Raw genomic sequence first — 27,623 nt, 5'->3', positions numbered from 1 at the left:
CAAGTGTCTACATCCATGTAATGTCACTTCACGTTACATGCAGCATCCGTCTCTGGCGACAACAACAGATGGACGTCATGATAACAACCATTGTTCATCATCACCACGGTGACAGGTCTACACACACACACACACACACACACACACACACACACACACACACACACACACACACACACACACACACACACACACACACACACGCACAGTAGCTTTGCACTGCATTGCTGGGTTGTCACCAGCTCAACCTCGACGACATGCAAGATTAACTTCTCCTTGCACAGAGTTACACGAATTTGTAAAGCCATCTTTGTGAGGACATTTATCGACATACTGCGTCTCCCAGCTCTAGGTCCATCCTGATCTGTCACGCCTAAAGGTCTTGCAGCAACCTCTGGGCCGGGGGCAACTTTCATCAGTCAGACTCACGAGAATATAATCCTCTCTACCAGAGGACCAAATTATGCTGGATTATTGAATATTGTATGAGCATTAATGCTAGTATTTTAAAGTAAAGAGCCAAGTGAATGGCTATATGTTGAACCTACTGAATTAAAATGCATGCATTTCATAATGACCACTTTAAAATGCTCTAAGTTTTACAGTATTTAGGGAGAATTGCATTTGGTATTGGGTTCAAATGGGGTTAATTGCATCACCATTTTTAGTTCTCACGGGCTCCAAAGTAGACAGATGGGGGCAGTATGTAACCTACAAGTTGCCATTAGTCCATGCTTGGTTGAGGTAAACTCTATTATAAATCTAACTGTACTGTTGAATGAGCATTGGTCTACAGTCTTTGTGTAAGTGTATACATGTGAAACAATGTTCAGTCACCCACTTGCTCTCTGTTTTGAAATTGTGGGACTAATTTCATGGCGTGAAGATCTTTTTTCACATTTTAAATTACAGTTACGTATTCATTTACCATTGCACCTGTGGTGATTGAAATATTTTGCAATCAATGGTTGATGTATCAGAAGCAGGACTAGAGTTTGATTAGGGCTCAATTTGAATTTTAGATGTCTGGCATTTCCAAATCTGCAGCTCTTGTGGTGTGTTTCCATTCTATAGGGGTCAGGATCTATTAAAAGTGGTCAGAGGGAGGAAAAACACTGAATTGGTGACAAGATCATGGAAAGGAAATGAGGTGAAGGCTGATCCATGGGGTCCGAGCCAACAGAAGAGCTTCTGTAACTCAAACGTCTGCCAAATTCAGTGCTGGTTCTGATGGGAAGTTATCGTATTACACAGGGAATTACAAAGTGTTGATCCCGCTGGGCCACAGTTCTGCCGGTTTTTGAACGCTCCCTTCTTCGATGCATCTGAAACTGGACAACAATGAACCACAACAGGTGCAAATCCCCCTCTAATGTTTTTTATTGTGTGGAGAGAGTTTTAAAGTATATCTCCCTATTTTGAAATTGAAAAAAAAAAAAACCTCTTTCATCTGACATATCTTACAGTGAGCAACTTTTCATTTCTTTTCAAATGGCTCTTCAACGTGCCTCTTCATTTTGAGAGTACTGTGTGTGTGTGTGTGTGTGTGTGTGTGTGGGTGTGGGTGTGGGTGTGTGTGTTTGCTTGCTTGCTTGCTTGCTATTGAGCTGAACCTGAATTATGTCTACTGGGGATTGTGAAATTCTTACCTGCAGTTACATCTGTCTTACAGTTGCTCGCTGGTACACACACACACACACACACACACACACACACACACACACACACACACACACACACACACACACACACACACACACACACACACACACACACACACAGAGTTGAGTTTCTGAATAGAGAGTGATGTTGAAAGTGATAAAGGGATGGCAGGAGGAGAGAGAGAGAATGGTGTTGAGGAGCACTGATGAGAGCATCACTCTCACCCAAGGTGCTCGAGGCAAAGAGAGAGTGAGTGAGAGAAATTGTGGTGGGACAGACTTAAAGGGGGTGGGGAGGGAGAGGGGTTGGTGGAACGGGTGAGAGTGGAGATGGTCTGATTAGTATGAATTTTCTCCCACTGGAGAAAACACGGGGAGCGAGGGAGAAAGTGGGGGAAGTGGAGAGACGGTGGGCTTGTGGAAAGCCAAAGAAAATGTGAGTGAAAAGAGGATTTGGAGATTCCGGAGAGCCCTTTGGCAGAGGACGTGAGTGGGAAGCAGGTGAAAACAAGAATGAGCGGATGGATGGAGGGACAGGGCCAGTGATTACAGGAGTGTATAGATCAGATGAGCCTTGAGTGAAGAGAGGATGAGTAGGAGATGGGCTGAGCTGTACTATATGGAAGAGAAAGACATGATAGGATGCCTAGATGGATATGAATAGAGATTAGGGCAGCCGACTTTGAGAGGTGAGCGATGGGGGATATGCCTTAGTGGAGACAGAAAGCCAGGAATGAAGTCAAATGTGTGAAAGAACAAACTTCATCCTCTTGTTTCTTTTTGTACATTTTATTCCTCACCTGAGGACATTTGGACAAACCGCCATGTGTTGCAAACTTTTAAAATGTAGTTTATGTCTGTCCACGCAACAATACATTCACCCCCCCCCCCCCAATCTCTGCTATCCTGCTGCTGCACGTCTATCAAGCTTTAATGATGCCCCTGTACGATAACCGAATGACTTGGGTGCTCTGTTCAGTATGTACAGATCTGGCCTAAGGACACTAAACACATCTCTGTACATCCTGACACTGAAAAAGACGGAGGGAAGGAAGAGGAGGGAGAATAACAATGAATGCAATGCTCCCTTCAGCTACAGCAGCGTATACATATATCCCTTCCCCTTTAGCCAGACGTGGCCTAATCAGCGCACTAATTAGCTCTCTCTGTAACTGCATCAGCCTCATGTAACTGATTGCATTAACAACTGCCACACATCAAACAGTCATGTCTCACGCTCGTGCATCTCATTACGGATTGAGGACATGCAAGGTTAAGGCCAGACTTAGGCTGGAAATAAAATGAGGAATATTTTCTGCCACAGCTGGTGAAAAAAAATAAATGTGCTCCCTCTGTTTATCGCATGGACTTAATGAATTACCGTGGGCGTAGTTGTCAACCATGCTAATTTGTTTTTCCTTGTGTTACAGTGATCTAATAAGTTAAAATAAGGGGAACTATACTTTATGTTCCTACTTGCTCCAGATGTTATTTTCACTCTCTTCGTGAGATTACCAGAAAGTGATGGGCAAATGTCAAAAAATAAAAAAATGTATATATATATATATATATTTGAAAACAATCTGACAACATTCATGTAATAAGATGACATTTATAGATAAGTTCCCCATTTCTTTTCAAATGTAAGACATAAATAAATAGTACATTTTTATATTCAACCCACCTGTTTCTTAATTTCTATTTCCAGTTTTTATATTCATAGTGTTGTATTCTATACCATAACCTCTTGTCTTTTTTTTGTCTTTTTTTTTATTTTACATGCTATAGAAGAAGCAAAGGACTAAGGAGCTCTCACAACTCTTCCAGTCTTACACCCCTTACGACCACAAGGTAAGACCTTTAGTCTATTCCTTTGTGCTTTCCAAGCTTTATATCTTAATGCGTCCTTTCGGTGCGGCACTGGAAGTACAGTGGCTTCTTTCTTCTTCTTTTTTTTCTTTTTCTGCCTGCTCGCTATGTGTTTCTTAATGAGCCCTGAGTGTCCAGCATCATTCACCTCTAGACCAGAAGCTCTCACTTGACATCAAAGGTCGCCATCACCACGTTGTATTTATGGCAGCTGTGAGTTTATTGTCTCTTCAGGATGGACACCTCTCGTCAGTAATCTTGTGGTCGAGCACTGCTCGAGTGTTTGCTCCTGATTACGGTGTGTGTGTGTGTGTGTGTGTGTGTGTGTGTGTGTGTGTGTGTGTGTGTGTGTGTGTGTGTGTGTGTGTGTGTGTGTGTGTGTGTGTGTGTGTGTGTGTGTGTGTGTGTGTGTGTGTGTGTGTGTGTGTGTGTGTGTGTGTGTGTGTGTGTGTGAGGGAGATCAGTATGATATAAATCTAATCAGCTGTGTTGGTGTGTATACCATTCATGGGTTCATACATTATCAGGTTAACATCTGACAGCAGACTGATCCTGCCACACTTCGCAAACACTTAAAATGATGGCGTGAGAGCATTTGTGAGCTGCTGCATGTAAAGTTATTCTTCTGACGGCGACAACTGCTACCATTACCCCCCCCCCCCCCCCCCCCCCCATAACTTTTGTCCGGGGTTTGAGTTGTGCTGTAAGCACTACTTATCACCAATACATAGTTTGGCATCCTGCAACTGCAGAGTGAATGTTGTCGACGTGCCAGAGATTGAAAACTGCCTTTCAGGTGCGTTATTGCCTTCAGATCAGCTCAGCCACTATTTTATTTCATTTTTCTTTAAACACACGTCGTACTCAGCCTGTAGTGCACATTATATGTTACACACTAATTAAAAGGATATGGGAAAGATCACGTTTTCATTGCGGCAGACGTGCATCTTTTCCTCCCACACGCAGAAAAACACAGTGGCGCACATAGAGACACTAATAATAGTAATAGTATACACAGAACACACACTCGCATAAATCAGTGCAGGAGTTTGTGGCGAGCACAAACAGAATGTGGATTGAACAAAGTTAGCGGGGAATATGTTCGTAATACATTAGTGCGTTTATACCTAAATGAGACCATTGGTATTCGCGAACATGCTCTATCCTTAACTACCATCCTCACGGGGATTGAGGACTATGTGACAGAATTTCGAAGTGATCCAGCACACAAATATCACCGAGCTCTTTGTTCTTTTATAATGTGATTTCTTTTGAACTTGCTGATTCATGGAGATTTAGATTCTTGGAGAAATTACATTATTCTGCCCTCATGTCCAGTTCAATATATATATATAAAAAAAAAAAGTATTTTTCTGAATAAAGTGTTGAAAGAAACTTGCAGAAAGGAACCCAAAACCTGAAATTCATAACAAGTTGTCATGATAAACACAGATTTTGAGCTTTTTGAACTTCTGCTGTTTAAACTCGCTTCGTTATAAGATATCTTTGTGTATGTTTATTTTATATATGAGCTGTATGTTTATTTTTCACCCCCCTTTTTTAAACAGCTTATGGGAGAAGACTTTGATTTTGCATGTAAAGTGTCACATTAAATATGTCTGTATTTTCTCTGCAATGATCTCTTTTAGAGGGAAAAAAAAATTGTCTAATTTTTGTGTCCATTTTTTTCTGCTGTATTTCACACCCCAGTTGGTGGCTATTATATGCTCTTATAGTTACAGTATGATCATTTTATGACTTCAGACGTGCCTTTGTTTATTGTATGGATTCAAAACTGCTTGAAATGTCAATAATACTCATTCATATTGATATGATTGCATCGCCGTGTTGCTACGGATTTATCCACAACACATCCATCATCATTTATCTTCTGCTTCATCATGTTCATGTTACCACTTCGAGATGATTCGTCACAAAGTACCTGACAACAACCGTCATCCCGCCCTAAGATATCATCTGAGGAAAGCTAACGTGTGTTTAAGGATATACGCCATCAGCAGCAATGTTCAGATGCCACATGTCCAATTAAATGATTTAATATAAAGGTGAACTACAAGCTGCAGCCTAAAATGTCGATACAAGGCATGACGTTTATGCTAATTTCTGACCCGGCATTTAACATGTTGCAGTATCAACATTTTTCCAGCTCTTTATTGTTCAACCACGGTGAGCCCATGTGAAGAACAACCTATGTGACCTCTTTTAAACGGACAATAGCAGCATCCAGTGTGGTCCTCTGCTCCTGTAGCCCATCTGCCTCAAGGTTCTTCAGACTATCTTCTCGATATATTTATTGTAACCAGAGGGTATTTGAATTGGTTTTGCTTTTCTGTCATCTCTAACCAAACTGATCCATCTCCTCTGACCTTTGCATTCATAAAACATTATCACACAGAGAACCGTAGCACACAGGATACATAGTTTATTTTTATCGATCGACAAAACTGTAGTGCCAGAGCCATATAACTCAATAATAACAGTTAAATGGCACTAACATTCGACCTAGACTCATTAATGGTGACCTTCGATTTACTTCAGGACTCAAGAGGAGAGAGCCTCGGCAACAATCATGTGAAATTCCTCAAACAGAAAATAAAATGTACCTATGAGCCACACCGTGTCGTCTCACCGGTTGTCTCGACACTACCCAAAGCCCAGATTCAATTCTCTCCATACAAATCCATGGTGGACAGAAAAAGCTTCAAAACGAGAAATTCACAAGACAGATGTGGCTCATAGCGCTCGACGTGGCGTTTAAGCAACCTGGAAATTAGAAGAGACCGAGAGGAAGTGCTCACCTCGACCATAATGTGTTCTCACCCTCTGGTTGGCCAAGGAATTACAACCTTGTCTTCACTCATACAAGGTTCAGTAAGCACAGATTTCATGTGGATTATAGAACCATGCCATGTAGAATATCAATTCAACCTCCCCCCCCCCTGATTCTACTGTTCATTTTGAAGTCATGCAGGTCTTGTGATCATGTCAACGGGTCTGAATAGACTGAGCACTGAGCAGGTGTATGAATTGTTCTGACCAGTACAATTCATACACATTAAATTAGTCACTTTAATCACTTTTAAATCAAAAAACAACAATTTTAATGTCAGTCGGTATCACGACATAGCATGAGGTTTTTCATGAGAAAATGCCATCAAATTCACAGATAAACTTGCCAGTCTAACTATGTTTGGAGATAAAAAATGTGTCAAAAGTAATGTACTTCTATTACATGTTATCATACGCCCCTCATTCGTAAACGTGTTCGGCATGTCGAGTTTCTTGTAAATCTCCCTCATAAGCAGCTCAACTTGCAGCCACATTACCGTAGGTCTTATTCCTTTTTCCATAGATTGTGTAGATGTGCAAATAAATCCCCTTGCATTACAAACCCAGATACCCGTGAGATATGATTTAATGATAACAAATCTAATGTCAAGCATGCTTCCTCGCAGATCAACCACTGTTCTGCCTGTCCTTGCCCATGTCCGTAACACCGTGGAAATGCAAAAGCAAATCAGTTTGTATTAAGCCCATATAGCCGTTAGATAGAAATAAACGAAGTCTGATAATGTCCCTCATTTTACACTAAATTCCCTTGGGTGTCTGACCTTTCAGCTTATAGTTTATGTAAGGATATTATGTATTTACTAACACATCCGTGTGTCTGCGTGTGTGTGTGAGAGTGAGATAAGAGAAAGAGTGAAAGGATCAACATTAGAGTATATTGGTGTTTTTACAGCCATTATTGTTCTTCTGCATCCTCCTATACGTATAAAAGGGTCATTAATAAAGAGTGAGTTGGGGAAGGGTGAGTTAGTGAGGCTTTATTGTGGCTCTAGGCTACCTACCAAATGAAACAATGTTTTTAAATGAACTAATTGTTATTTCTGTACCGAGCTTGTTTCTTAATCTCCCATGACTAACTCTGAATTACAAATTGAGAGAATGGCTAGGTAAAAGAAAATGGGGGGAGGGAAATGGATGTCAAAGAATCTACACATTTTCTCTCATTGTTTCTTCTTATTGTCGTTTCTTCTTTCACAGACTTCCCACCATTTACATTCTCTTGTTTAACGGTGCCACAGTGTTTGTGTTAAATCTATTCCTGCGTGTTGATATACATTACATGTAGACAATTGCACTCATCTGGTATATGTATGTTTAAGGGACAGAAGTGTGTGTGTGTTTGTGATGATTAATGCGAGGTATCCCTTAGCCAGATGGTGCTGAACAAGGCCCATCCATCAGCAATGAAAAGACCAGTGGGCAGAAAGCTGGCAGAGCACTTTGTCTGGGGCCAGTGCCCCCACTGGACACACACACACACACACACACACACACACACACACACACACACACACACACACACACACACACACACACACACACACACACACACACACACACACACACACACACACACACACACACACACACACACACTCACACACACTCACAGATGCTCTGAGGCTTTGACTGTGTAAGTCACTGAGCCATGTTGGAGCCTTGTGTTTTGTTTTGGAATACAGGTTCTCCTTTGTTTAGTTTCCACCCCCCCCTCTTTTTTTGGCCTCTTCTGTCCCACATGAGTTGTGCTGCCTCACCCATGAAGGCGAGTCCGCGATGGCCTTGACATGTGCAAGTTCAACCTATTATACTCCCAAGACACAGTTTAAGGGTGAAATCTTTCCAATTTCAGGGCCTGATTTGTTATTGCACATCAACACCTTTTGTAATATTGCTCACAAGTACTCTACATTTAATTGATTAAACTATTGCTGCACTGACACTTAGTCTATTGTGTAAAATATGTCAGCATTTGTGTGGCTAAATACACAACTGAAAATGTCAATAACACAACAAACCAAGGCTGCAGAGCTAAAGTAACAGCAGTTTTCTGCCATTGGTAAGATGAAGGCCTTGACTTCTCACAACTGATTCAAATTAACAGACCATCTTTCATTTTAAAAAGCCAGTAAGGCTGTGTTCACATCTCGAATGTGCTTTTCTGCTATTCCATCCCTTGTCTATCATCCCTTATACTTCTATGTCACATTTTAGTTCAGGAGCTTACGTTAATCTTGAGTAAAAGTACAATAATAACCTTTAAATTTAAGCTTTAAAGTTTGTCTTTGTTGTGGTGCAGAGAATACGTGATGAAAATGACTATATTTTCCCAAAACCAAACAATTAATCCTGAAAATGACTACAATATTAACATAGTCAATTTTAATGATACCTTCAGGTGCAAAATACAGTGAAATGTCCATAAAGCTTCTCCTATAGCTGTTGCATTATGCATGTTTTTACAAACTCACACTGAGAGTATGGCTTTGAGCAACAACGTAGCAATCTTCCATGGCAACATCACCGATAGCACAACTCGGGTCTCAGAGTTGTGTTGTGTCTGCTACTCTTAAGAAATGTGCTCTAAAAAATATAGATTTTCTTTGAGATTTGTACAATTTGCTTGTTGATTTAAAGTGTCAGACCAGAGCTTCTTGTGGGCAGGTTTTGGCCCAGGAGACCTGAAGCAAACCTATACGCACAGGAAAAAAACATGCAAACTCAAAAAAGCCCCCAAAAAGGTGAACATTTTAGCACACCCCAGACATTCTTATCCCCACTTGGACTTAGACACATTGTGATGTGGACTCATCCACTCCAGCCTGTGTTGTCAACCTTTGGTCACAGCTACATTTTAACTTGTTGCTGGACAGCTCTTTTCCGTTTAATTGGGGATTTTTGTCACAGTCCAAAGCCTGTTTTTCTCACCTGTAGGTCATTACTTTTTTTTTTTTGTGCTCACATTCATTATCTCTCTTTTAATTCATTAAGGCATGTGGCGTAATCAGAGGTAGGTCAAAGTCTTGCCTTTGTTTGAAACAGCCACATTTTCTTACCCTCGTGTCTTCCTATGCATGGCTAGGTGCACAAAGTGAATGCACAACCCCCTCCCTCACAGACTTCTCTCCCTTTGCTGCATCACTGTGTCATCCGGTGTAAAGTTTTCCTCCCCGAAGGCTTTGTCCTTCCAGGTTGAGGTTGTGAAGCTCCCATCATGTTTAAGTCATTGTCAGCATTGTGTGTGTGTGAGAGTGTCCACGCATTCAGCTGTTTCTGGCAGTTACCAGAGTACCTCTACCTTTTCCTCCGCACACACTGTCACTGTCTCCTGAGAGAGCGTGCACACACACACACACGGTCTCCATGGTGTGTTCATAGGCCTGAATGACAGGGGTGACAGTTTTCCCTGTGGCAAGAGAGGAGGGACAAGCTGTCAACATGGCCCGCTGCACCTGCCCGGCCACACAAGACCGGCACAGACTGAACAAGGTAGAGAGGTTGGGGGAAACAAAAAGGAAGATGAGAATAGAAAGAGAAGTTGAGGTGGCTCAGTGAAAAGCTGATAATAAAGGACTAACAAGGAAAGCATGTATAAGAGATATAGCACTTAATTACACTCAGTAAACGTCCCCGGTCAGTTATTCTGAACACCCAGTTTGCCTCATAGAAGTTGACATAATTATCTATCATTTGAAGAGAAAGGGAAAAATGCTAATTAGTCTAACAATTGCCTTCCAACTCAACAGATCCTTCTATTTTTTCCCCATCATGTTGCTCAACTGAACAAATAATCATCATCTTTTTTTTCCCCTTTTGGCATTTTTAATTACTTTATTTTGTTTTAAAATGAGCTCTTATGCTGCTGTTGTTTAGCATTATTGTCAGAAGCTAGCCTCCATCTCTGTCGAACTTGACATTTGCTTGCCATACTTTTCCCCCTCTTTCCCTGTTAATTAAGGGACTATTCAGGGCATGAGGGAGAGATGGAGGGAGGTGGAAAAAGACAAAAATATTGGTTATGGTGATTTATTATCTCGCCACGCTCTTTAGCTTGTCCCTCCAACCATACTTTAAGAGCTTTTTTCTTATTGTTATTCCTCTGTGTGTCTTCTGGTTGTGTGTCACTCTTTAAAAATCAAGCAATGTAAACATTCCACTACTTTAATGCTAAAGACAGTTGATTTGTTTTGGGGGTTTTTTTGTTGTTGTTGTTGTTTGCTGATGTTTGACAATCTTGTACAAGTGTATCCAATTAATATAGTTTGCACAAGCAGAGAAGTGCTATTTATGTTGTCCTTTGGGGATGTTGATCATGTTATGCGTGTCTTTTTAAACGGCATTTCTCATTTGTTTTGAGGATCTTATGTGGACTGTGATCTGATATACAGGCCAGTATGACTGTCATTCTGCATATAGATCCTGAGCTTCTAAACATATGTGTTGACTGCAAAGGTAACATCATACCACTGTCTTTGTAGTTATCGAGTCTGGATTTTATTATGTTGAAATCCTTGTGTGCAAGACTGCATTAAATATTATACAAGTTAGTTTTGTACTCCATCTGTAAAAATAACCGTTTACACTTAAATCTCACCCGTGTGTCAGAAGTCTTGTAAATAGCACATTATGACGTGCATGTAACTGGGGTAACATTGCTGTACTAATGAAATGGCAAATAATCACTATTAAAGCTGCAACAGGCTCTGTGCTATCTTTAGCATCCAGTGTTCAGTGATGTTATTATTTCACTAAGTTTGTGTTTACCGGAGGAGCAGCACCTGCATGCATTAGCATGACACTTGTCAGCTTGTTGACAGTTCAATTCCATTGAAAAACCGCAAATATCCAGATTATCAAGAATTTTTCTCCAACAAAGGTATGTATCTTCATCTGACCTTGCTGAATGAATCAGTCATTAAACTGGTCAACAAAGTGCAGACAGATCCCGATATATCTAATTTACACTGCAGTAACATGGATACACACTGGCAGAGTAAATCTCAAATAGAGAAATAATGAATCTTACCTTGAAAATTAAATTCCTATTTAACCATACAATTTTTTAAGCGACACTCCACTTCGGTGGCTTGTAGCTCAAGATTGGTCATAAATGCGTGTTAGGCTGCCGGCAGGTTCCATTTTTCAACGCTACCTAAGCACTTTTGGATAAGCTTTTAAAAAGAACTGCAGAGTGGATATACTTTAGTTTAAAAAAGGGGGCCACCAATAGATGCCGACGTACCGGTGTCACATTTCTTGCTGGGTCATGGGTGTAACTACCACTTTTCCGTTTAACATAAGCTGTTATATAATGTTACACAGTATATGTTCGCACTGGTTTTATACTATTCTTTCTGTCACTTACTGAATGAGACAAACTGTGCACTTTGTTCTCCGACCTCTTGCTGCGTGTCTTCGGTGTTTTGTTCACAGCAGGTCTGCACTCTGGTGATTATACAATGAATATTGACAAGGCCTGTCTTTGGAGAAGTGAGAAGACAAATGAAAGACACAAATTTTTTGTGGCTTTAGGTGGGCTGAGATATGTATGTTATCTGACTTTACAGGATAATATTACTACCTCTATTTGATCAAAGGCAGCAGAAATGAAACAAAACCTGTGGTGTATGGGTGTGCACTCTTGTGTGTGCGTGTGTGTGTGTGTGTGTGTGTGTGTGTGTGTGTGTGTGTGTGTGTGTGTGTGTGTGTGTGTGTGTGTGTGTGTGTGTGTGTGTGTGTGTGTGTGTGTGTGTGTGTGTGTGTGTGTGTGTGTGTGTGCGCACTCACTGATATTCCACCCACATTGCAATGGAGCTTGCCAAATACAGGATTTTCTTCTGCTACAGTACAGAGCACTATGGCAATATATACATGCTCTCAATCTGTCAGTTTTACATAACCGGGACCTGCGCAATCCATACTGATGTATAGTCCCACAAAACTGCAAGCGTACATGTGAACTTCCGTAATTACACGCTGCATTAGGAGCCAGACAGACGTTTGCCTTTGAAATATTCCCAGGTTCTTCATTTTTTCTTGAATTTATGCACACCACCTTATAGCGACTTTGTATTTGTTGTGGAGACAGGCAAGCAAACTGTGTACAACTCTTGCCAGGCATGGCATCACATAAGAGGAAACATGCCTTCACCACACAAACTGAACTTGATTTCTTCCCTCAGATTCTTTTATAGGCAGCGGCACCGTCTCCTGTAATTCTGCAAAAAAAGCAATCATATGGATGCTGTAATGATTTTACTTCCAACAGCAGCAGGATTTTGAATGCTGCACACAATTTGTCGGAGAATAAATGTGTTCAGTTTAATTATTAGTGTGCTTCTCTGCATTTGCCACTGTATTGCAGAATGTTTTCTGGTAGATTAGTGTGATTGAAGTGTGGTTCCTCACAGGACTTAGTTGGATGATTTCATCCAATCCACAGCCGTGGATCAGAAACATAGAGAGATCATCACAAACACACAAACACAGACAGATCTAGGAAATGTGAGGTTTACCTGGAGAAAACCCAAGCACAGGGAGAAAATGCAAACCAAACACCCCCAGCCTGAACTGGGGTGATTTTCTCTGCAGCCCCACTTTCAACACCATGTTGCCACGAGAAAGAAGAAAACAGCGATTGTTGTTGACTTGGTTAAAAAAAAAAAAAAAAAAAGATTCCAAGTTTAGTTGCTGATTTCAATGTATATTCTACTATCAAAATGAAACTATGGGATGAGCCTGCCTTTGCTCTCTATCTTCTTTTTTTTTTGTTTTCTGACCGCCTAACCAGCCACTCCACAGAGTGCCACCGTGCGTGCTGTTGATTGCCTCCATTTGTTAGGCCAAAGGCTGTATGCTACACACACACACACAGACACACACACACACACACACACACACACACACACACACACACACACACACACACACACACACACACACACACACACACACACACACACACACACACATCCACAGTGGAAACCACTGCGTTGCAGCCACTTGCACATGCGATGTGACTGACATATGAATGGAGGGGTGGTACAAGTGTGGTGGGGGGGTGCAAATAAATGGGTACGAGGCCTTGTGTTGCTAAATGGTTTCTTAGACAGGAGTGTGAGTGCTCTCTGCTTCAGTCATAAGGCCTTCGATTCAGGGAGGCTCATTTGAAATGGTACATGAGTTTTATTGTTGGTGAGTGTATTTCCCTCTATAGCACTGTTTTGCAGCTGCTTGACCGAAAATTATGGATATTCTCTCTCCTTTGAAATAAGCATATAGAATACTGTATGTTATCAGCATATACACCTGCTGTTCTTCTTTTCATTTTCATTTCTCTAATTTGGCTTTAAATATACATAAATGCTTCATTAGTATATGAAAATAGAATATAAAATAAAAATACACTATGTTTAGTGTTGCTACAATATACACCATCATTAATCTAATGTATGTTATAGTGCAGGGATGACAAACTCATATTAGTTCAGGAGCCACATATACACTTTTTACTGACCCTGTTGTTGTTTTAATCGTTCGGTTTTCTCTCTAATGCCTGTTATTTCATTGGCTGGATTATTGTAGTCTTTATCATGTTAGTATTATAGCAGACCCTCTGTCCAGTGGATGTATTAGGAATAGCAGCTATGTTTAAAAAAAAAAATGCAATTAATGTGTTCTTTGTAATAAAGTCAGACTCCAACTAGTACCATGGGCCAGACCAAAGAGCTGTCAAAAGACACCAGAGACAAAATTGTTGACCTCCAGAAGGCTAGAAAGGGCTACGGGGCAATTGCCGAACAGCTTGGTGAAAATAGATCAACTGGTGGGGTATCACAGATGTTAAGAAAGGTGAGGAATCGGCCCAGAACTACACAGGAGGAGCTGGTCAATGACCTGAAGAGAGCTGGGACCACCGTTTCAAAGGTCACTGTCGGGTAGAACACTACGCCCACATGGTTTATAATCGGGCATTGGGCGGAAGGTTCCCCTGCTCAAGTCAGCACATGCCCAGGCCTGTCTGAAATATGCCAATGACCATCCTGATGATCCAGAAGAGGCATAAAAGAAAGTCACGTTGGCAAATGAGACCAAAGTTAAACTCTTAGGTCTAAACTCCACTCGCCGTGTTTGGAGGAAAAAGACAGAATACCATCCCTACTGTGAAGCATGGGGGTGGAAACATCATGCTTTGGGGCTGCTTTTCTGCAAAGAGGACAGGACGACTGCACTCTATTAAGGGGATGTACAGTATAGATTTTGAGCAGCAACCTCCTTCATTAAGTCAGAGCATTGAAGATGGGTCATTCCAACAGGACAGTGACCCGAAGCACACGGCCAGGAGAACCAAGGAGTGGCTCCATGAGAAGCATATCAAGGTTCTGGAGTGGCCTTGCCAGTCTCCATACCTAAATCCAATAGAAAATGTTTGGCGGGAGCTGAAACTCCGTGTTGCTCAGTGACAGCCGTGAAACCAGACAGATCGAGAGAAGATCTGTGTGGAGGAGTCAGACAAAATCTCTGTTGCAGTGTGTTCATCCCTGGTCAAGTACAGGAAACCTTTAACCACTGTAATTGAATACAAAGGCTTCTGCACTAAATACTAATACTGATTTTCTCAGGTGTTCAAATACTTATGTGTAGCAAAAAAAAAAAAAATCCTGTCTCTCACGGTGGAAATGCACCTATGGTGTAAATTTCAGACCCCTCCATAATTTCTACGTGGGAGAACTTGCAAAATTGCAGGGTGTTCAAATACTTATGTATGCAAATTGTTAAGTCGAAAGTATTTCCCCTTTTGTTAGCCAGTTGCGCAAAGTTCAAGTGTTAAAAGTTTTGTTTTATTCCATTATACTGATCAGCAGGTCCTATAGAGTGGGTTCTCTCTCTCTCTCTCTCTCTACATACACTTTTCATTCTGAATGGAATCATTTCTGCATGTATGCATTTTGTGCTCGCGAACACTCAAGAGTTTTTATTGTGTTTTTATGAACTTTGCTGTTATGAGCCCACAGATGTTTTAATATATGTGTTTTTATGTATGCATGTATGCAGGCTTATCAGCCCGGGTAATTGTATTGTCTGTGCTTGATTGCTTAACATACCCTGTTATTAGGAATATTTGAAGCCTGATTCGAACAAACCCTCTACAATCTATATGGAAATTCAGTCGCATGGTTCCAGGCTATTGGTTAACAGGAATATGTGCCTCCTTGACCTTTTACTTTTCTTTCTTTCTTTCTTTCTTTCTTTCTTTCTTTCTTTCTTTCTTTCTTTCTTTCTTTCTTTCTTTCTTTCTTTCTCTCTTTCTCTCTTTCTCTCTTTCTCTCTTTCTCTCTTTCTCTCTTTCTCTCTTTCTTTCTCTCTCACTTTGTTAAACTGAGGATTAACTAAGGACTAACTCAGCCAGTCTCTCATTAAAGCCTTTAATTAAGTAAACACAAAGTTTATTTGTGAGCTACTTTATCTTCTCATTGCACGGTGGGGAGTTTATCTGCTGTTGTAAATCACATGTTAACACCATTTAAAATCCTGCATTCGCGTATTGATTTTGTCTGGTAGCCGTAGCTCTTGTATCTTGGGGAGTGACTGTCTTTCAGGTAATTTATCTGTCCGACAGAACTTGAAAGAACGTTCTGGTATTTCGCCTGTAAGTATATGTGGAACTCTTTATCAGGCAAGTTGGTACCATGTGTGGTAACGTCTGCATTTCTTCATGTTTCTTGTAAGGTAGTAATGGAAAATGGATTACAATGGGTTAATTAGTTTTGCTAAACAATACAGTTGGTGTTTCCTCTGTAACATTTATATTATTATATCAACACATGACATTTCTGTTATTAAAAATATGCATGCGAGGTTAATTGGTGACCCTAGCTGTGAATGTGAATGTGTGCGTGGGTGTCTGTCTCTCTGTTTTCCCTGTGATGGACTGGCGACCTGTCCAGGGTGAATCCTGCTCTTGGCCGTACTTAGCAGGGATTGGCTTCAGCACCCTGCAACCCTCGAACAGGATAAGTGGTATAAAAGATGGATGTATGGATAGAACATACAGTATGTGCATTAATGTCTTAATGGAGAAATATCCATTACCCAAGGTAACCTACATCATATAATAAAATGGTATTACTCAATTGTTTTTTTTATGTATACTTGCACAAATTTGAATTTGATCACATTTAGAGATCTATAAAGCTATGAATTCTTAAAGAAATTTGGATTTCTGTTTACAATCTGTTCCAAGTGCCTTTTGTTTGGTCCCCCTTCAAAGTTTCACTTTCAAACACATTCAAACGTCAGTTTGATTGTTAAGTCTTAACAGTTTTCTGTGAAAGACAAATACCGTAGTGTAAATAAAGGCAGCACATGTTCAGTCCAGTTTCTCAGTGTGAGCATGTTTATCCTGACTTCTTGTTTTCACAGAAACAAACTTGGTGCAATGCAGCTGACTCTGCATGTATTGTTAAACGGTGCACTGCTGTTCCTCCTGAGATAAAGAGGTGTGACAGACTGATCTACCTCTTTATCAGTGTGGGAAACCTCCAGGGGCTATTGGCATCAATCTGCTTTACTCCATCTCGCTCCAGCTCTAGTTAGCTGTAACTAACTAACCACAGCAGCTGTTGCACACGTAACACCTCAGACCAAAATTACACCATGCCATTGTATGTCCCTGTTATTTATCTATATATAACAGCTTCAACTCTTCTAGAAAGGCTTTCCATATGGTTAAGAGTGTGTTTATTGGAGGTTTTAACCATTCTTCCAGAATTGCACATGTGAGGTCATTTTAGACTCCTGTGGTCATGGAAGTGATTGTAACACCTGAATTCAATAGTTTGAATCGCTGAACCAATTGCGAAGTGCAAAAAGCAAAATGTTTACATCTTTGTGTATCAACATTTCAACAAATGTATTATAGTAAGGGACCTGCCAATAAATTCAGTTCAATTCAACTTTTTATATAGCACCACATACAACACAGTCATTTCTCGGTGCATATAATGGAGAGAAACCCAACAAATCACAACAAATAAATAAATGTGATATTTGCTTCTTCTGTTTTAAAACAAATGGAAGGTTCTCCATTTTTGTTTTTATTTAGTAGAAACAGATCAATAAATGACTTCATGAAAAAAAAATCTTTCTGTCATAACGCATTGAATTTGTGCAGGTATAATGGCAAAGATTAAACATTTTTAATGAAATCAAAAAAATTCATTTCAATTCGTTTAAAATGTCGATATCCTATTGTATTTGTAATTTGTTGATCTAAATGAGTGATATGTAGTAACATTTACTGTTTACTTTATAAAACCTCTTTCTCAAACCCAACTCGCATTGCAACTTGAAAGTTGAATGATTTTCCTGGTTTTATAACGGCATTGTTGTTACCTATGTGCAAATAAAGCTGGCTTCGAGAAGACTGACTTTATCCACAGGACATATATATACACACACGCACAGACACATGCACACAAACAGGTTTTAAGATAGAGAGACAAACACACACACACACAAACACACACACAGAGCTCGCACCATCCTCCAAATGAGCTGTGTGTGTAGTGTGTTGAGATCACAACTGTAACGGCCGTATTTTCATAACTGAGTTGCCAAAACTGGGGCACAGCAGGGGGGATAAGTGATACATTAACTGACTGTAGGCGTTTTGTGTGTGTGTGTGTGTGTGTGTGTGTGTGTGTGTGTGTGTGTGTGTGTGTGTGTGTGTGTGTGTGTGTGTGTGTGTGTGTGTGTGTGTGTGTGTGTGTGTGTGCGTGCGTGCGTGCGTGCGTGCGTGTGTGCAAGCAAGAAAGAAGTTTAAATGAAAGCAGTCAAAAATAGTGACAGCAAATGTGTGTTATTTTTTTTTCATCTTATGTTCTTTGTTTGTGTTCTTGTGACAAGAATTAGTCCCGAGCTGTCATACCCTGACGTGTCTGTGAAATTCATAAGGAATCCAAGCTTTTTATTTTTTTTTTTTTTTTTTTTTATCCCAGAATAGGAGTTTTTCCCCCTAAGCATCACAAATGGTTGTTTTTCAGATTTTCTTGATGTTTGATGGGATAATTCATTTAAGGCTAATTTGTGGTTCCACAACAAACCTGCAGGAGCTCTGGGTCTGTAGCATTTTAAGTAGGAACGATCTCAAAATATTTCGTGTGGGTTTTTTTTTTTTTTTTTTAAGTGTTTTCTCCTTTAGTTGTTTGTGCACACATTTGGGTTTTTTTTGAACAGTTTTAACTCCCAAAGTGTTTTGTTGTAATGATACTTCGACTACTACGGCGAGCCACTTGTAACGAAATGAAGAACAGAAACCCATCAATGCCAGAAAATGTCAGTAGTGGAGAAATGCCACCCGTGACACTACTGCAGAACTATAAATCACCTGCAGACAGATAATCAATAGTCCAGCATTATGTGTATAGCACAGCATTTAAGCACACACATACACATAAAACGGCAGTCAACTATAGTGGGGCTCCAAATAACGAAATGGCGTTTTTGTTGGAAATCAATCAGACACTTATTGTTTATTGACAGAGAAAGTGAGCCAAGTTTAAGGGAGTGATGACATGTATCATAACCATTATATATTACATAATGCTGCGTTTTACTACCAGGCAATGCGAACGTGCGGGAGTGAGAACGTATCCGAGGAACACGTAAATGGGTTGGGGGGAAAATATCTTCCTTTTTTAACATAAATAAACCGTTTTAACCAGGATTATTACATCAGAGCAAAATTTCCAAACCTTGATGTTACATGATCACCCCACTTCATGGTGTTTGATTCCTGACACCTGAGCAGTCAAGGGGTTAAGAGCCCTGCTCAAAGGACCACAGCAGTGACCCGTCGGCAGTGGGATTCAATACCTATCAGCACTTCAGTCGGTAAAAATGACAAGCAAGCAGCATTTTAATGATCTGTTTAACAAGCAATGCTAAATACTCATCCTTTGTAACCATTTCATGATCAAACTGGAGTTTATACATATTTGATGTGTGCATCACAATGTGGTATGATTCTTTTTTTTTTTGTCATAATCTGCATTTTTATCTTTAAGGGTTGAATCCCACTGAGATGTGGGTGATGTATAAAAAAAAACAAATTTGGCCTCAAATTCAATAAATAATTTTTTTCTATTATTGACCAAAACATTTGAGAATGGACAAACATATTGATTAAAGTAACAGTTGATGGATTAATTCTTTGTGTGATTTTTTTTATTTTGAGGCACTTTCTGTTGCCAAACCACAAAAAATAGTTGTTGATCCACACTCATTCAGTTTGCCATTTTTGTCCCTATTATTTTGCTTAGTTGCAATCGTGGCGTAAGAACAGCGTGTTTTCACCATTTTGGTGCCTGATGTTTTGTCTGGCCGCTGTTATCCCTGCTCAAAGTGATACGGTTAACTCAACGTCGTTACTCACCGCTCTCTCAAAACACCGTAGACAGCTTTGGACACTGAAGGGGAGAATCCCTTAAAGATAGAGAAGCGAAAACACAGCGAGAGCTTTCACATGCTGAAGTGGAGAAAGAGAGACAAAAGAACAAAAACAAACACCTCAGGAGAAAAAAAAATGGAGTGATTATTTATGGGAGTGAACACAAGGAAAGAACACAAAGAGCATTTTCAACAGTGTTGACACCTATTCTATTTGTGGTCCTCTTTTTCATTTTTCTTCATAATATTTGGTGCAGTCGTTTCTCAATGTGTTGTCTATAGATTAGTGTGGCTGCTTGTTGTGCTGAAGGTCTGTTAATTGGGTGTTTGAGGCTAATAAATAGCTGTAATTAACAGGCAGGGGTGAGGTAAAGCTGTGGCAAAGACAACAATGAAGTACGATATGGCAACATTCACCTGGAACTTTTGTCCTCTGGGATGTTCCGATTAAAGACCCGGCAAGGTAAATCTTCCAGGGAGCGTTATTGGCTTTCGTTTTAAACTGAATTACTGTACTTTCTACTTCAGACCTCTCTAATGAAGCAGACTGCGATGAATATATTAAAACTGAAATATTAGCTCATGTGCTTGCATTCAGAAGGCAACCTGCGGAACTCCGTTCATGTAATGCATGTTTTCATATATAACTGAAGCAGAATTTCATATTTGGGTTTAACATCACAAATTCACAGTCAAACTGACAGTGTCATGCAAATATATAAATCCAATCTCTGCCTTTTGTTGAAACCGTGTCAGTGGTTGTCAGTCATTTTATATTGTTTTGCTCCGCTTTATCTGCATCATACTTGCTTTGTAGAAATCCATGCTTGTACGGTGATAAACAACATGAGAGTCGGCCAATATTTAATGTGTGATAAAAGAAAAGTGTTTTATTGACACATGCTGTGGTGAAACGAGCCAAAGTGGTTATGTTATGTAAAGCGAACATGCCTATCAATCTAAATGTCCCGTGTCTTTCCTCTCTTTTCCTCTGAAGTCTTTCTATTTGTGTTTGGATGAAAATATGTGATATCTCTGAAGTAGAAAATATTGAATTGTCCTGCTGTCTGTCATCGTTTCCAGTTTTGTGCTGTCTCACTCTTTTCTCTCCCTTCTACTCATCTCCGTTGATATATGAGAGGCCAGACTTGTTGAAGCACGGTAAAGGTGTTTGAAGTCCTGCCAATAAAGCAGTGAACTTTAAGCCCTTTAAACAGCAAAAAAAAAAAAAATCATCAGAGATCTTCTCTTTCTTTTGATTTCACTGGTGGTTTCTTTCTTTTGTTGTTTTTTATTCATGTTCGCATAAGAAGCAAATAAAAAGGTGAACGGACACAGGTGAAGCTCATTTATCTGTTTTGCGCCACGCCCACTTGTTCAGTCGAATCCCCCGGGCATACGACAGTAGCAGTGCAATTATAATAAGAGCACACCAATTATGTAATTGTTCTTGTATTGAAATAATTTACTGCGGCATGCATCCTGTCCCATTGTGATGCGATGCACCTGCGAGTTTCAGACATCGGTCGGGTCGCTCGAAGTAAATTAAGAAGGCAAAAAAAATTCTTAATTTGTCACTTTTCAGCCACAGAGATGTGACGCTACCAGACAGGATTCCTCGTCGCAAATATTGAACCTGTTCATTATCTCTCCACACACTCCCACACCACAGGAAAATCAGCCCCGTTTTTTTTTTGCAGACATCCGACAATCGGGCCCGTGCTCCCGATGATCGAAGGGGGAGATCGGGACTATAATCAGCCCGATTATCCTGTAGTGTGTGCCAGCCTTAAGCCAACACTCTCTATAGAAATACTGCATTCAGAGGTTGTCACCATTGTTCGGTTGTTAGTTGAGTGCTACACTGACGGAATCCACAGTTTTTGAAACCCAGTTTGTTTTTCCCCCAAAAGATAAATCATTGTATTTCAGTTATATTCTGAATTCACTTGGAATGGTCCCATCTTTACCTAATTAGCATAGTAATTTAACTAATAGTTTCACAATTTGCATAGATCCCCTATCAGAAACACAGCAGACCCACACAGATATTTTAAATTAAAATGACCCATACTTATGTTTCTCTCGGTGCTGCTTTATCTCACTCTCGTTTTGATCTCTTTCTCTACCACCTATCTGTGAGTCGCATGCACCGTATCTCTGTCACATTGTTAAAATAAGTCCGGCTTTGAAAGGAAGCAGCAGTACCCTGAGGGCTTGTCAGCCAACTTGATGACATGACGTTTCTGTTCAAAGAAAGCAGGGAAGATCAAATGCTTAATGGCCACCTGTGTGTATGTGTCTGTGCCTGTGTGTGCATGAGTGTGTGTGTTTCCCTTTATTGAACTTACTCTCTCATTTCAAATCCTTTCAAGCGATGTATAAAATGTTTTAATGTCATAATGTGTTAAACATGGAAGTTCACTGTGCTTTAAAGGCTAAATCGAAAATGTAAATTCAATTTTGAGTAACACAAGCATGAAGGAAAATTGTCGAGCAGATCTGTCTTCAACTTTTTTAATGGCTTTCAGTACAGCGCTCAACTATTTCACAAAGGCATTCGAGTTTATTATACAGTTTGAACATAGGAGTGAGCCTACATCAATAAGGTCCATATTCTGCCACAATATTGTTTTTTTTTTTTTTCCTATTTTAACACTCAGAAATGGAAAATGTGTTTTCTTTGAAGATATATTTTCCATCTGTCCATCCGTCCGCCACCTGCTTGATCTGATTCAGGGTCAAACATGCAGGGTGAAGCCCACCCTAGCTGACTATGACTGAAGGCAGGTTTCATGCAGGACACCAAACCATCACCAGATGACCAGAGTGGCGGTTAATCTTACACACGCACACTCACAGCAACTCATATATGCTTTCTGACTCTGGGAAGGAGCTGCCATATTTGAGCAAAACTCGTGGATGCAGAATAAGAAGATGCAAACTCCGGACAAAAAAGGCCCTCCAAACACACTGAAAGAAAAAGTGTCATTTCTGGCTCTGATGTGAATGTATTAAGTACTGCTCCACTGTGCAGTGTGTAGAATTTTTCCAATCAGTTAAAATGTAGTTAAAATATCAACATGGTCACCTCGTCGCACCTCATAATCTTTTAAAATGTAGAGAAGAACACAAACTTTTCAAACGAGCAAGCAAGGGCAACAATTGGTCAAGATCAAGACTCGGATGGTGGCTTTCTGGTTTTGTCGGTTGAGATTGTGAAATGTTAAGAGAAAAGACTTATACAAGAGAGCAATAAACAAGTTGAATACAGAAAGCCGGTTGACTCTGGTAGCATTGTCAAATGTAGAACTATAAGATATTTTAGTATTTTATTTCAAAGAAGGGTATAGATTGCTTTGCTATCTTTTCCGTTATTCTTTGTGCTCCACCTCATATACTGTCACTATACTGAGGTCACTCATAGTGGTGTATTTTTTGCTTTTGGTTGTTTGGTATATCTTGAAATAGTTCCAAGTCGGCTCATTTTTATGCTCCACTGACATGGTCTTGACCCAGCCTGTATTTGTGTTGTAAATCTAACATTTCTCTTGTCTACATGCCGGTCATTCCCATGGTACGTGGTCTCAATTCCCCCGTATAATTTGCTTGTAAATATACATGCTGTATTTGTATAACTAAAGATGTGTGCGTGTCTTCCCTGACTCTGTTTTCATTGAGTCATTTCCCATGGGAGATGGAGTTAAAAAAAAAAAAACACATAGAATTAGAAGGGAGGATGATAAACAGAAGCTTCACTGAATATATTTGCTTGTGAAAAAAAAGCGCATAGATTAAAAGTGACATCTTGATAAAAGAAAGGAGGGATGAGACATATATATATATATATATATATATATATATATAAGTATAAATATGGGAGATACAGACCAGTTCTACTCAGCTCCTCTCATGCAAAAGTGATGTGCTGCCTTGAGCGCAGTCCTTTCCAGGAACTGCAGCAAAAACAAATTAAGTCAAAAGTGTCCTACAGCTCTTTGTGTATGCATATCTGGAGATATATGTGCATCCTTTCTGGGTGTTTTCAAATATGTTCTCCCCCTCCCATGTACTGGTTTTATGTGGCTCCGTGTGTGTTTATGTGGCGTTTGAGTCTCTGATGTAGCTCAGGAGGGCATGTCTACCCAAGCACATGTGTGTGAGTATTTAGTGCGTTGTGACTGGCGTACTCTGAGGCAATGCGTGTACAAGTCACTGCGAGGCCACACTGTGATTACATTGTTTGGGGAGAATTCTTTTTTTTTTTTTTATCAGGACAACACATGTAGTGACAACAAGTCCTCGAGCGAAAGCTGAGCTAAGACACCGTCAGTGCATTAAATTCCCCGATGGCAATAACAGTATAGACTGTAGGATAATTCAATGTCCTCCAGTGGTCAAAGTGGGCTGGCAGCCATTGGTGCAGACAGCAATATATTTGACTCTTTCCTGAAGCATGTCTTTTTCCTGCACAAGAGCACTTTTCACAAGTTGCCATTGCTTTTTTTCTTTCGTCACACTTAATGTAAACTTGTTTGGCTGGCTCTTAATGGCTCTAAATAAACTGCATCACTCAGGGGGATCAGCACCAAGCTCACCTCTTTCCATGCTCCCTCCCTGCTTTTCTGCATTGCCGGTTCACCAACGTTACAATGCGTTGTCCCCTTAAGGGAACAAAGAGAAGAAGGTGTTCATGTGATGCACGTGAACCTGAAAAGTCGGAAATGAACAAAAGCCCAATCAAAACTACAGTACATGCATGAGTAACAAAGTAAAGTTGTCAAACCCCGAGACCTCCACACCCAGTACTAAATGGAGGCTTTGAACTTCTGCAATTACAGTCAAATGGCCAGATATGGATATAACACTTAAGACTGTAGAGATGAACGACAGTCGGTCAAAGGATTAAATGTTGTGCTGAGGAGGCAGCCAGCTAAACTCATTGCACACCCCAGCTGCCTGGAGCTTCAACTTGAAGCTGCCCCCACTATTGGCCATGTCTAATAGCTAATGTGACCAAGGCTTTGGTAGGCTAAATGACGCTGGCACCTCAAGACGAACACCCTTGCTATTACCATCACTACCATTTAATGTTCAGACACTATAACCTGATTTTCTCCTTTTCGTGTGGAATAACCAGTCCAACACATCAGCATATCTTGACTGAATTGATTGTCACTCGCATAGCTAACTGCTATTTAATTTAATTCTCTTTGTAAACCCCCACTCCCTCCATCCACGCATGTCTCTGTTGTGTGCGTCCACTGGGAACACGGAGTGCCAGTTTGTTCGTAAAAGACGCCCGCACGTCTCCTCTGATTGATGTGTAGTCGACCTGTTCTCGTCAGCCACCCTCCCTCTCACCCCAAGCACAGATTTCCACAGTAGGCCTCATGACTTCATCGAAGCAAACACCAAAGACGGCGCGGATCAGTAGCCTGAGGGAAGCTGGACACAGAGCATGACGATACAGAGGTGCTTCATATGTGCAGCATATAAAATAGTCTCGGTACCTTTTATTCCTGCAATTTCTCATGGCCTTTTTCTTACTGCGGAAAATTTGGAATCTAATGATTTACTGACTTCTATCAACTCAAAGCACTGTTGTCCTCCAATGCGTGACCTATTAACACTTCTGAAATGAGTTGTATGAGAAAATATGGAAGATATAAGACAGTTTTAGATATCTGTGGAGGTTTTTTTTTATGTGACACATTATGTAAACCCGTTGGTATTTGTTGAGGTGATAACTGTGCTCTGAGGCTTTTAGTGACCCCAGTTGGTGCATCCAGTGTGGCAAGTATAAAATGCGAATGACCTTATTTTGCAGCGGGTGCATTGGCAGAAACCGCTTAAGGCTTTTAAGGATTGTGTGTGTCTCACTTCTTTAATGTATCATTTATGTTGCTGGACTTAAAAATTTCACAGTTGCTGCTGGATTGCTGTTGAACTCTGGCAAACTTGTGCATTCTGCTTGTATTCTGCTGTGCTATGCTGCAAAATATACTGGTTCCTTGGTGCAATATTGAAGAGCCATGTTTGTGCCATCTATAGTGATTTGTCTGCCGGTGATTTGGTGTGGTTTACCAGGACTGGCTGGCTGTAATGTACACAAGCAGCATGGTGTTTGTCAGTAATGCAGTAATTTGGCAATCACATCTGTACTGGAATTAAATGCATTCTGTGATGACTCAAACTTTGAATAGGGCCTCAGTTATGAAATATGGGCATCACTTCATGTTTGTTTGCCAAAAGGACAAGATTTGCAATATGTGTAATCAAATGAGCCTTAATTGTTATGGCTAAATTTTTCTGTGAACAGCTATTTATGCTGGCTTTCATCAACCTCGTTCTAGCCTGTAAATATATTAAAGTGGATAAATGGATATTTTATGTGCCGTCCTCTCAAGAATAGAGATCTTTCCTGATATGTGGACATATATGAGGCTTGATGGTGTATTGTTAACTGGCAATTATGCATCAGTGCATTTGGAGACACTGCTTCACAATGCAGTTATATCTTATTTGGTAGTGTAACAAATTTCCATCGAGAAGCTTTAAAACAATAACTTACATTTTCTATTCCGACTCCACACTATAGCTCGCATATCAGCTCATTAATATACTTTTATTTGGACAAAAATTACCATTATAGTGCATGAGTTGCTGTAAACAGTTTAAGTTTGTGTGTGCATGCCTTTCCACACTACTTATTCTGCTCCAACCGCTAAAATTCTACCTGACCACTCTCATACCGCTTGCTTTAGGCTCCAGCAGAGCATATAGTGTGGTGTGTGTGGTTGTTCTCATGGTTTTTATTGTTTGTTTTCAGGCCGTTAAAAAAAAAGTCAAAAGTCATTCACTGACTGCACTAGCTGGCTTGAAAACTATGTGATATGATAGCTTATATTATGAGTAAATAACGCTTCGCAGAGTTGTGCATTGAATGCCTCGGGCCTTTATTGAGGACACAAGTTGTTTATGTATCTAATGTACCATATATGAGTGAATAACCTTTGCCGGCAAGTATGGATCGAATTGAAAACTGTGGAGGACTTGTGGAGGACACAGGCTAGTTTATTAATCTAATGTAGAGCGGAGTCGTTTTCTGTTGCTTTGACCTGCTTATGGGTACGCGCCTGCTGACATTAGAGCATGACAGTGTGTGTGCCCATGAGCATGGTAGTGTATGGAGTTGGCTGCCATAGGATTTTTTATTGGGTGCATCGGCTTGTTTATGTATCAAATGTACCACAGGCCAGTGTGGCTGTTGATATGTGATATCCAGAGTCCATTACCAGATGGGAGTTAAGGCAAAAACAGATCTGCGCAGACAAATAAGGTCACAGTAGCCTCTCAAGGCATTCAGAGGTCATTGTAAAGTACAGAATCGCTGTGAAAGAAACTTTACAGAATTAAAGTCACTGCTACACAAATGATTCATGAATATTATGTTGAAGATGTGGATTTGAACTCCTGCTAATTTATGAAAAGATTATATGCAAATCTTTGCGAGGTGTGTTTCAGTTATTTAAATGAAACGCCACCTTGTTTTCTGCATGCTGTATACACTGTGAAGTGTGACTATAAGTTTCAATTCTCTGGTTTGTTTGAAAATCAGTGAGGCTCTCTGTTAATGCATGTTTGTCTGCGGTGATGAATATAGAGGGGACAGATTTGGATTAACATGCAAATCCGCCTCATTCACCAGCCGTGTGCCTTGTCACACACACACACACGCACGCACGCACGCACGCAACACTGGCCATTTGA

General features: G+C 40.3%; 1 protein-coding gene across 2 annotated transcripts in view; it reads left to right on the top strand.

Annotated features, from left to right (window-relative positions):
- The window catches only part of cdkal1 (CDK5 regulatory subunit associated protein 1-like 1), a 253,720-nt gene that overhangs the window by 188,796 nt on the left and 37,301 nt on the right, over window positions 1–27,623 (top strand). For both annotated transcript variants that reach the window (XM_080501478.1, XM_080501479.1), the window contains exon 12: window positions 3,450–3,512. In XM_080501478.1, coding sequence (XP_080357604.1) covers window positions 3,450–3,512 — 63 coding nt within the window. The remainder of the gene's footprint in view (window positions 1–3,449; window positions 3,513–27,623) is intronic.

Source organism: Blennius ocellaris, assembly GCF_963422515.1.
Source record: "Blennius ocellaris genome assembly, chromosome: 8".
Taxonomy (NCBI): Eukaryota; Metazoa; Chordata; class Actinopteri; order Blenniiformes; family Blenniidae; genus Blennius; species Blennius ocellaris.
Note: the sequence above shows the minus strand (reverse complement) of the source record. Positions and strands in the feature narration are given on the sequence as shown.